Source organism: Dermacentor variabilis, chromosome 1, assembly GCF_050947875.1.
Source record: "Dermacentor variabilis isolate Ectoservices chromosome 1, ASM5094787v1, whole genome shotgun sequence".
In the NCBI taxonomy this organism is placed as follows: Eukaryota; Metazoa; Arthropoda; class Arachnida; order Ixodida; family Ixodidae; genus Dermacentor; species Dermacentor variabilis.
Genome location: NC_134568.1, coordinates 37,131,039 through 37,143,350, shown reverse-complemented (window position 1 = coordinate 37,143,350; position 12,312 = coordinate 37,131,039). Strand labels below are relative to the sequence as shown.

At 48.0% G+C, this 12,312-nt stretch overlaps 1 protein-coding gene across 3 annotated transcripts in view; it reads right to left on the bottom strand.

The window, feature by feature from the left end:
* LOC142576523 (receptor-type tyrosine-protein phosphatase F-like) overlaps nucleotides 1-12,312 on the bottom strand; it is an 86,717-nt gene that overhangs the window by 60,500 nt on the left and 13,905 nt on the right. For all 3 annotated transcript variants that reach the window (XM_075686693.1, XM_075686677.1, XM_075686686.1), the window contains exon 4: nucleotides 11,676-11,735. In XM_075686693.1, coding sequence (XP_075542808.1) covers nucleotides 11,676-11,735 — 60 coding nt within the window. The remainder of the gene's footprint in view (nucleotides 1-11,675; nucleotides 11,736-12,312) is intronic.

Sequence of the window (12,312 nt, the reverse complement as noted above, 5' to 3'; positions counted from 1 at the left end):
ATACATGTGCCTAAAATTGGTGATATAAAGTGGGCATTACTTTGCTACTTTAGCTTCTTCGTACAGGGATGCTGACTTTTTTTAGAACCCGTGCAAGATTCGCAAAGAATGCGGTAATAATGAAGTTGCACAACAATTTTAGCAGAGGAGGTGGAACGCCAGCCAAGCATGAAGAAGCAGCCCCAAGTAAGTGCAGAAATGCACACTGTTTGGCTGTTCAGTCTCCTGTTGAATGGATGCCTGCTCTTCTTTCAAGTAAAGAGAAACGTTCAGCAAACTTCGTTGCAAAATCGCGGCATCGGATGGAAATATATAATCAGTTCACTGAAGTCAGCGCGTTTCATTGTCATAAGTTGGACCAAATCGCTTACAGCGAAGCGCTGCCGTGTACATTTCGATGCCTGCCACCGACTCCCTATCCACACTAACGCGCTGACGGTACTGCCACCTTTAGTTAGGTCTCGTGGTGGATACTGCCTTTTAAACAAGCGCTCGGCTACACTGTCTATGCGAGCCACGTCACAATCAATTTATGTTGCAACAATGAAAGCAGGTACGTGAAGCTGCACGCTGGCAGATGCTTCAGAAGGCTGCGATTAAACAAAAGCAGTGCTCAAACCCACTATGCTCGAAACGAATAAAAAGGTGACATGGATATTTGAGAGCTAACTAGTGTAATAACAATATTAGAATGCATGAGAACAATTGCATGTGTACTAGTATTGCACAGAAAGAAAGCTCTTCTGATGCTTTTAATTATGTCGTGACTATACCGCGTTGAATTTGTTTTTCGCGCAAAATGCGCGAATTTCCTCTCATGATGAGATTAAGAAACTGCACTGTTTCATTGTAGCTTCGATTCTTGTTTTATTGTATCACCTGGAACGGGAACATGCGTTGATTATGGAAGTTTTCAAAGGATAACAGAGTATGGCTATAGAGGTTTTCAAAGCGCCACCTAAAGGAGGTTTTGAATGTGGCCGATGTGTTGCTTATGTCACGTTCCGCACTCAAGCACGTAGATCACATTGGCGTTGTCACAAGTAAAGTCTGATTTGTCCCCGTGTCGGATCAGCATTGTGTCGTCGAAGATTCTCCAGTAAAAAGGCTGAAGATGGCGATTTGCTGGAATATATTGTATTCTGTTCGTAAAGATAAGATGGTTAGGGTAGCAGATTTCTGTGCCTATAGGAGAGGTGCTAATTTGGACATATAGCTGATCTTTTAATTTATTCTTCTTGTGAAAGCATTAGCATAAACATCCGAATAGCTTTATAAAACGCAGATTTATCATATGCATGAAGGAGCGTCAGGATTCCATAAGCATGGCGGATAGTAGTATAAGGCAGCGGAATTTATAGCATGATGAAAAATCCCTGTGCAGATCGTGCAAATATTACATTTCAAAAGTGCTTCATGTCAATGCCATACTAGGGCATCGAATAACACAGCTGAAGTTGTCAACGCAGCCTCCAAGGACATGTCATCTCTGTGCTTATTCATTGCACAGTTGGTCTCTCAGGATGGATAGGTCTGCTAGATTTAGTATGAGTAAAAATCTATCAGCCACTAGGCTGATGGAGAAATCGAAATATACAATGCACAACTATAATTTCTTTTTCCAAGATATACAATGATGTTTTAAACAAATATATTAACATTTTCAGAGCTGTAGCTCATGTGACTGTGAGTGAGTGAGTGAGTGAGTGAGTACAACTGTATTAGGGTCCAGTGCGGACGCGGAGGTTGCCCCGCGCTACCAGCCTACTCCCACGTGCGGACCGGCACGTGTAGCCTACAAGCGTAGTCGCAGGCGCGCTGAGCGACCAGGATTTGATCGTGAAGGTTTGTGCTGTGCAGAAGCGCATCCCACTCGGTCTTCCTGTAAGTCGGGCCGGGCGACCCACACTCCCAGAGCATACGTGCTAGCGTCGTGGTCTGCCCGCAAATGGTGCAGGTGGCATCAGGCAATTTGTGTTGATAGATCTCATTTAAATATGCTAATTAGGGATACAAATGGGTTTGCAGTACGCGCAGTGACCCTTCTAGCCATGCAGTATCATTTGGTAATCTCGTGCGTGCTGGAGCCGTCGCCCAATAATATAGCAGCGCGGTCGGTGAGCGCGGGAGCTGCTGCGTGGGCTGACTCGTTGGGGTTCAGGGCGACGCCCTTTACCGAGCCGACGTGCGCAGGGAACCAGTAAATGGTGTGAGGGACGATCCCTTCTCTGGTGTTCAAGATCCTGGCCGCTTGTATTGATATGCGGCCGTTTTGAAAGGCTCTGAATGCCGCCTTTGAGTCGCTGTACACCTCTCCACACCGACCATCTAGCAGAGCGAGTGCGATGGCCGCTTGTTCGGCCCTCTGCGGGTTCGTTGTGCATACGGTGGCACAGTTCGTAGTCGAACCTGTCTGGTCGACGACCACTGCGTCGACAAAGCTTGCAGTTGTACTATTCATTCCAGGTTGCTTGAGTAGTGCCGTCGCTTTCGCCCGACGCCGTCCCTCGTTGCACACGGGGGGAAGGTTGCGCAGGATGAGGGCAACGGTGACGTTCTCGGGTACATTTTTGGATATACGCTCGCTGTTTGCCTCCAACTGCGTCGGGTTGGACCCCAGTTCTGCAAGTATATGTCCACCTGTCATCGTGGTGGACAATCTGACCAACTGGGAGCGTTCCTGCGCTTTCTCTATCTCAAAAATTATTTGAATTATGGGGTTGTACGTGCCAAAATCACTTTCTGATTATGGGGCACGCCGTAGTGGAGGACTCCGGAAATTTCAACCACCTGGGGTTCTTTAACGTGCACCTAAATCTAAGGACACGGGTGTTTTCGGATTTCGCACCCATCGAAATGCGGCTGCCGTGGCCGGGATCCGATCCCGCGACTTCGTGCTCAGCAACCCAACACCATAGCCACTATGCAACTACGGTGGGTGCTTCCGCTATCTCGGCCGCAGAGTTGTGCACACCAGGCATGAGTAAATACTCGGTGCGGGCGTAGGGGAAGCCCCAGGGCTTTCTTGACAATCTTCCTGATAATAACGTCGAGCTTGTCCCATTCCGACCTGAGCCAATTGTGCATGGTGACGGTGTAGGCAAAGTGGCCGGCCGCGAACGCGTTGATGAGCCATCGGAAATTGTCGTCCCTACGGCCCAGGTGTCTCCCAGAGGTGGTTTTGACGAGCCGAAAAGCGTTGTCTGTCTTGTCAACTATCTTTCGCAGAGTGATGCCGTTTCCACCCGCTACTTAGGTAAACATGCCGAGGACCCTGGTAGTGCCTACCCTCGGTATTTACTTTCCGTCTCTCGCGTAAAGATGTATACCACTTTGTTCCACGGGTTTCGGTTCCTTCGGTCGAGAGCCCCATTCCTTCCTGCAGAGTAGAAGTTTCGACTTGGTGGATGAGCGTCTGAGTCCTGTTGGGCGCAAGTACGGTTACGCCTCAACCATTGCCTCCTGCATGACATCTTGCACCGTGCCTTCGCTGCCTCCACCGCACCAGACTGATGTCGTCGGCGCAGAGGGAATGCTTGATGCCGTCTATACTGGTCAGTCTCTTGGACAGTCCAGTCATGCAAGGATTAAAAAGCATCTGAGAAATCACAGATCCCTGGAGCGTGTCTCGATGTTCTAGTGGCACGTCTTCAGAGAAGAAGTTTCCGATACGCAGCCTCGCTCTGCTCCCCGACCGGAAGGATGTGATGTAGTCGTACAGCCTGGGCCCAAGCTTGAGGTTCGTCACTGTCTGCAGGATGAATTTGTGCTTGATGTTGTCGAAGGCGTTCTCCAGGTCTAAGCCAAGAATGACCTTGCTATCCTTGAAGTATCCATCGTTGACTTGGTGCCTAATGAGCCTCATCGTTTCCTGCGTTGAAAAACCGGCGCGAAAGCCGATCATGTGTATAAATGTCGTTTCCCTCTAGGTAGTCGTAAGTCTGTTGAGGATCGCGTGCTCTGCCACTTTACCCACACAGGACGTAAGAGAGATGGGGCGAAGGTTCTCGACTCTAGGTGACTTTCCTGGCTTGGAGATCAACACGGTGTCGGCTAACTTCTATTCCTCCGTGACCTCACCAGTTTTCCCTGCTTCGTTGAAGAAACTGGTTAGTCGTTCATGGAAGCGGCGTCGTGGTTTCTGAGGTCCTGTTGGTGATTCCGTCCGGCCCAGGAGCCGGCTTCCGGTTGAGAGTCAGAACCAATCGCCAGATTTCGGTTTCTGAAAAGTCTACGTCCAGTTGTGGGAGAGGGGGGCCCCCGTATTCACGGAACACGGCGTTTTCGCCATCATGTTCGACCAGAAGGTACTTGGATACTAATCGAGCGACAAACTCCCCTCATGCCCTTTGGTGGCTTCATGCAGGGCACGGGATAGGATGTGTCTCTGATAGGCTTTGGTGCTGTGTTCATCCAAGAGGTGCGTCAGAAGCTTCCAGGATTTGGCGTTTTTGATTTGCCCGTCTATGGACATACAGAGCTCGTCCCACTGCTGTTTGCACAATGTGTTGCAATGTTCACTATTTACTTGTTCAACGTTGAAATCTTCTTCCGCAGCCTAAGATTGTGCTTCTGCTCCTTGCATCTTCGGAATAGGGCTTACTTGGCTTCGAGCAGGTGGGAAGTCTGCTGGCCATCTTGTCCACGTTTAGATCCAATTTTACATTTTTGGTGGCAGCGGTGGTATCTTTCCGCTTACCCTCGTACCATTCCTCTAGGTTGTCGGGAGCTTCGTCCCTTGTACTACGGCTGTTGCGAAAGAGATACCGGTCAATCACCGTGAATTCACAGATCCTGCAGCGATCCACCATTACTGAGGTCTCCAATACGTAGTGATCATTGCCCAAATCCATGGAGGTGTTGGTTCATGTAGGCCTTTCGACTTTCATGATGAAAACGAGGTTTGGCGTCGCGTCTCTGGTAATTGAATTTCCCATCTACGTAGGGAAAGCCTTATCCGTGATTAGGGTTACGCCTACTTCATTGGCATCTTGGAGAGGTCCAAATCCTTGCTTGTTTCGTACACATATCCCCATAATCCGTGTGGGACACTGAAGTATCCGACTATGACGAGGGGGCTGGGCCACCTAGTTCCACTGCCTTCTTGAGCAGCGTTTTGAACTGCTGGCACTTGTGCTGGGTACTGATGTAAGCGTTAGGCAAAAATACACAGTTTCCGCGTTAGTTGTGCCGCGGTTGTCACGTTCGACCGGCGGGGGCTGGCGTTCTTCGGAAAAGCGACCGTCGGAAAGGCGTCGGCATGTTTGCGGCGGCGACTCGCTTTTTAAGGACGAAATTGCGCCGCGTCCCCAACGGAATGGCGCCGAGATGACTCGACGCAGTCGGCGGATCAAGTATTGTTAGAGGATTCGCCGTATCCGTAACGGTTTGTTTGAAGCGGGGGAACTCCGGAAAGAAAGGGTTTTGCGGCTCCGTCTCATGGGCCTTACAAGTCGTCAGTCCATGGACAGACGCGGCGGCCACTGTCTGCGGGGTCAACACTGGGATCAAGAGCGCCGGCTCAGGGAAAGACCCGTGTCTGCGAAAACCCTCTCACTATGATGTGGTCAGTGCTACTTGTGTGGAAGTGAGTGCGTAGACCCTCCCCCTCAAAGGCGGGTCGGCTACGATGACTTTGGACGCTCCGTTTGGTCGAGCGGCCGTTTTCCCTCAACTGGGGATCTAGCGAGGACAGAATGGTTATAAGCAGCTGTTGCGCGGCTGCTGAGTGAGTGTGTGTGATGCTAGACTGATGAACTGTAACGTTCGCATGTAGATACTATAAATAAATCCCATATTCCTCGTTCTCGATGAGAACAAGTCTCTCCCTTCAACAACGTCCTCAGCGTGGATAAGTTGGACGATGGCATGGGTCAGCTACCATCTATTTCGTGACCGACCCCAACCTTTACAACTGGCTGACAGCGATGAGAAGGACTTTGCGACGTGGTGCTGTGTCTGCGGTGAGTGCTTGATTCTTGCTTTGACTCTCTATACTTCTCTTTGTCGTTGTTCTGTTTAGAACAGTAGGGAAGCTAGATTGTTCATTGTTACCAAGGTTGTGTTTTCTAGGTAGGTTTAGCGAGCAGGACCAAGGCAGTAAAGCAGCAGTCATGGAGTTAAGGACACTGCTGTGAGAGGTAATGTTGATTGTTGGTGAGGAACTCAGCCTAGAGGTACACAAGGAAATGCTAAAATGGGAATCATTGAAGCTTATTTCCGAAAAAGCTAGTGAGGAGAATATTGAAATTGGGCTAGAGCTACTTAGGAAAAGAGAGTAACGGGACAGAGAGAGAGAAGAGCGGGACAGAGAGAGAGAAGAACGGGGCAGAAAGACAGAAGAACGGGACAGAAAGAGAGAAGAACGCGAGTTGAGAAAAATGCAACTTGAACTTGAAAGCAAACGTTTCGAGTCGTCTCAAGAAAGTGAAGGGGCTTTGGGACGATCAGGTGAAGCAGAATCATACCGCATGGACAGGCTGTTAAAGCAATTTGACGTCGGGAACGACATAGGCTTGTTCCTGGGAAATTTTGAAAGCACTTTGGAGAAGATTAACATCGGCCCGAGTACATGGCCAGTGCTCGGGCCAGTACAGCGGTTGTTGTCTATGTTGCCGTGTGAGGCTGCGGAAGTAATTGCCACACTCAGTGCGCAAGATGCATATGATTATGCGAAAGTTAAGGCCAGTCTTTTGAAAAAGTACCGCCTTTCAGCCGAAGCTTTTCGGCAGAGCTTTAGAAGCACAGGCAAGAAGGATAGCGATGGATATCTGAAGTTTGCATATAGCTTAAAGGCCAACCTAGTCGAGTGGTTGAAAATTGCGGAAGCGTACAAAAGACAAAGTCAGGTTACAGGTACTTGTTTACTATGCTGTGTCTGGCTACAGTTTCCAGACGCAATCCCTCTGAAAGAGCTCAGCTCCACCGATGTAGTAGACGAGGTTTTGACAGTATTCGCACGAGTTTGGTTTCCAGCCGAAATTCAGGCAGATCAAGGGTTCGTATTCACCAGCTCACTGACTTCCACATTCTTACAAAAGTGCGGGGTAAAGTTGATACACAGTTCCGTCTATCACCCTCAGCCAAATAGTGTAGAGAGGTGACATTCAGTGCTTAAGCGAGTTTTGCGGGCGCTGTGTTACAAGCACAAGGAGGACTGGGAGAATTGCCTTCCTGTCACTTTGTTTGCTTTGCGAACAGTTCGTCATGAGGATACAGGGTTCCCGCCAGCAGAACTAGTGCATGGGAGGACAGTCCGTTCTCCACTGAGAATATTAAGAGATGTGGGAGGAAAGAGGACAAAAGTCCAACAGTGGTAGAATACGTGCTAAATCTGCTGGAACGGCTAAGTGCAACCAAAGAACTAGTCGAAACGAACAAGGGAGTAGCTCAAAAGAACGCCAAGTTCTATTACGACAAGAATGCGGGGTTTCGTACGTTTAACGCCGGAGACCAGGTAATGATCTTCAAACCTTCAAGAAAGAACAAGCTTGAAGTTCATTGGGACGGACCCGTTAAAGTGTTGCACAAATCTTGAGATACTAACTATGCTCTAAAAATGCCCGGTCACAGGAAGGAGGTGAGGATATACCACTGCCATTTGGTGAAGCCATACGTAGAGCGGAGCGGAGTCAACTCTACCATGAAGGAGCAGGATGACACTAGTACCGACTTTAGCGAGTATAGGGCGACCTCCAACTATGAAATCAGCCTAGAAGTAGTAAAACATTCGGTAAGCTCGCACGCTCTTAGACCCGAGCAGCTAGATGAGCTAAAGGGGATGTTAAGGGAATATCTCGACAGATTCAGCAATCAGCCAGGTAGAACCAAACTAATAGCGCATGAAATAGAGCAGACATCAACCGAACCCTTAAGATGCAAGCCGTACAGGGTGTCTGCACGACAGAGAGAAATTATCGAGGCAGAGATACAGCGCATGCTAGAGATGGGAGATATAGAGCCTGCTGAGAGTGACTACACGTCACCGCTAATAGTTGTAGAAATCCCTAACAAGGACCCTCGTCCGTGTGTTGACTACAGGAAGTTAAATGCCATCACTTGGGATCAACTGTAGCCGATACCCAACATTGAGGAACGAACTGAAAGAGTTAGCGCTGCTAAATACATTTCAACTACAGATCTCGTGCGGGTATACTGGCAAGCTCCCATTTTAGAAAGTACCAGCCGCTTTATCTCACCTGTAGGCACTTTTCGCCCTCTCGTCCTCACCTTCGGGTTAAAGAACGCGCCGTTTAGCTTCTCTAAGTTAATGGATATTGGCCTAAAAGACTCAGGAGTTCGCCTTGCCATATCTTGATGATGTAGCAATTTTTTCGGACAGCTGGGAACAGCACGTATCGCACTTCAAACAGGTGTTCTCACAGTTGAGGGAAGCCGGCTTAACGATGAAGGCGGAAAAGTGTAGGTTTGTCTGCTCGCAGGTTACTTTTTCTGGGCCATGTTGTCGGCAAGGGTACGAGAGGACCGGCCGAGATGAAAACAGCTACGATTGGAGATTTTTCACAGCCGCGCACGAAAACAGACATCCGTTTGTTTTCGGAACTTGTGGGATACTATCGACAGTACATTCCGAATTACTCGCAAATAGCAAGTCATTTAACGGACGCCCTCCTAAATGGAGCAACGAATAGCGTGCACTGGGATAAGGACAAAGAGAACGCTTTCCAAAGTTTGAAAACGCTATTGGTTTCTCGTCCTGTGCTTCGCGCGCCAGGCTACACAAAGGAATTCATAGTTAAGTGTGATGCAATTAAAAGGGGTATGGGCGTGGTACTTAGGTCGGCGACGATAATGAGGAACATCCGATGCTCTATGCCAGCCGTAAACACGCTGTAAGAGAGGAAGCGTACAGCGCTTCCGAGGAGGAATGTGCTTGTTTAGTTTGGGCAGCCCAGAAGTTGTCGTGCAAATTGTACCGAGCGAAGTTCATCTTCGAGACTGACTACAGTCCTCTGACATGGCTAAATCAAATCTCACACAAAAATAGCCGCTTGCTCCGATGGAGCCTCACTCTCGAAGAGTACAACTTCTCCGTTAGATATAAAAAGGTAAAGTTGCATAGGAATGCGGATGGTTTGAGCAGGCTAATTTGAATTCTGCGTTTAGGGATGCCGCCTTAATTTTTCGGTCGTTATTGTCAATTTTGTTAAGCGAACAAAATCCCCTCTTATTTAGCAGGACTTCCTCCATGATAGCCCAATTAGTCAGCACGAAATTCCTTCCAAATTGGCGTAGCAATGTGCAGCATTTGTTGTTTCTGCACTTGTGTTTTCTTTGAAGCCTAGCGGGTCTTAAGTGAGATCCAAGATACGTCATCTCGGCGGAGAGCCGTGTTGTTGGGTTCGCTTTCCAGTTGCCTGTCCTTGGATGTTCTGGTGCGGTGTCTTCTTTTCTCGGCTGGTCGCTGCAAACCAAGGCATCCCCCCTCTTGCCATCAGCCATGCTCTTCCTGCCCAGCGGTTATCAGCACTGGCCAGTCGAGATTATCTAGGACATGGAGGAGCTGTTACGTTAGACCTGCGGTGGCTGGGGATCTTCGGGGAAGCGACCGTCGAAACCTGTCCGGCCCGCTGCGGCGATTCGCTTTGTTCGGACGACAATGCACCACGCCCCCAACCGTGCGGCGCCGGGATGTCTAGACGCAGTCGGCGGACCAAGTACTGTTAGTGTATTCGCCGTCACCGTTTGGAGCGGGGAACTACTGGAAGGAGATGCTTTGCGGCGCCGTCTCGCGGGCCTTAGAAGTCGTCAGTCAATGGACAGACGCGGCGGCCACTGTCTGCGGTGTCAACTTTGGGATCAAGAGGCGCGATCTCGGGGCAGGACCCCCGTCTGCGAAAACCCTTTCACCTCGGTGTGGTTAGTGAAACCTGTGCGGAAGTGTGTGTGTAAACCCTCCCCCTCAAAGGCGGGTCGGGTATGATGACTTCGGACGCGCAGAATTGGTCGAAGATTTTACGGCCGTTTTCCCTCACCTAGAGATTTAGGGAGCACAGAGTGTATTTAAGCAGCCGTTGTCGGCTGTTCAGTGTGCATTCTCTTTCAATCATGCTAGACTGATGAACTGTAACGTTCTCATGTAGATACTGTAAATAAATCCCATATTCCTCGTTCTCGATGAGAACAAGTCTCTTCACTCAACAACGTCCTCAGCGTGGATGAGTTGGACAACGGCATGGGCCAGCTACCATCTATTTCATGCACGATACCAACCATTACACGGTGTGTTCAGCAGGATCTCGTGACCGCACTCGAAAAACTGAACAATCGCACTTTCGCAGAAAAAAAATGTTCTAGGACACTGGTGTAGACGGGTTGCGGCACTCAAGGCCTCAAGGGCTTTGCTGAAGTTTTTAAGAGCTTGTGAATTGTGCGACCGCCTTTTACTGTTGTAGCGCGTAGCATCGCGTTACTGTGTGCATTTTTCTCGTTTTTTTCTCTTCTTTCTCCATTTATTCTCTTAACCCCTTTCCCGAGCACAGGGTAGCCAGCCAGTACACACACTGGCTAACCTTCCGGTCTGCCCTTCCCTTTTGTCTGTCTCTCTCTCTCCACCATCACGTGTTCCACCTTACAGTTCTTCAGATTCAGGTCGTGTGAGAGTTGTGTTAGATTCTTATCGATAAGTGTGCAGATCCCGCATCCGCTTGGCTGCTGGGGGACTGCCCTGTAACCAGCGAGGGACGCTGCGGAAGCTAGGGTCTTTTGCAATGCTATAATCTGAGGTTCATCGGTTAATGATCTCAAGTACTGCTGCAGAGTACTCGCGTGACTTATCACTTTGTCTTGAAGATTCACTAATGCAACTGTTTTTTTTTACATCATCACCTCGGTTTTTCCTTTATCTGTAGGTTTAATATGATGTCAGTGCGGTTTACAACGTTTGAATAGTCTTAGCTCCGTGAGGGAGGTGGTTAGAAAGAAACAACGACACCAACCCGATATATTGACATCATTAGAAACTAATTATTCCGTTTACGGCAGTTGTAAGCCCTGCAGTTAAACGCGCGGGAAAGTTCGAGAGCATAGAACCATTTGTTCACTTGCAGCCAGAAGCACCGCCTTAGAATGTAGGCTTTAGATGCGACAGTGTGACAGTGCGATCGTACCAAGCTCTGTGTTCAAGTGCTCAACATGTCTTACTCCTCACTCGTCATACATAACAGATACATTAGCCTAACCAAAAGGTCCATTTTTCAGTTAAAATATCCCATTTCTAGTACCGCAAGGCTCACACATCATACGCTTCCTTAGCTTTCATTAGAAAAGCATGTTCAAATATTAGGTCCCCCGCCCGAAAAAAAAAAGTGAAAGCTACAGTACTGCAATCGGGTTTTAAATCTAACCACAACAGACAGAAACGTGAATATATGATAATTGTCAAATTCAATGCTCCATAGTCGGGCATAAACTGAAGTGCTTAGAAATGTTATTTTTTTCTCTCTGCTGTAGCATTGATCAGGCAGCGGTACTCCAAGCTGTCAGAAACGTTTACCCATTATTAAGCATTGAGAACAGATAAGAAAATAAAGCCTTAAGGCCTTGAAAATGGCTTACATTAAAAAGCAAAACAATGCCTAATATCCCTAATAATGATTGTTTTGCAGGATTACATGGTAGCACATTTCAAAACCTTGCCCCAAGAACTTCCTTACCACACAATTCTCTGTCTTCGTCTTCAGATTCCTCGTAGTAGCCATATCGATTGCTGTAGCCTTTGAGGAAAAAATAATTCAGAAATGCAGATTAGTTAACACAGAAAGAGCAATAGCTACATAAATGCTCACTGTAATGCTACAACGAATTTAACACTTAGGGTAAACTGCGTGTAACATTTACAAAATTGTTTCGAAGTTTAATTTATAACGAAATTTAAAAATCAAGAATGCAATGTGCTGCGACACGTAACCGAAAAGGCCTGAAGCTAGACGGGAGTGACAATTACCTACCGCAAAGTGCCTTGTCCGAGGCAGAGGATGATCTGTAATAATGTACCAAGGAAATGAATTCCTCGCGTTATTAATACCCGAATCATGGTTCAACCCGCCTTCAAAGAAAATGACTGCAAGGGCTTCTTATCCCACTGGATCGTTAGGGACCTAACCAAGTGCATTTATTTAATTGCGCAATGAGAACACGGGGCCGAATTCACAAAGTTTTTCGTTCGTAAGTGCTCTTCGCCATTGGCTGCCAGCCTTTCTTAATAAAATGTTGATCATCAGGAGTGGCTGTAGTCTGTTTCTATGAAGATTTTTTTATGCAATAACTTTTGTTGCAAATCTGATCCGCATT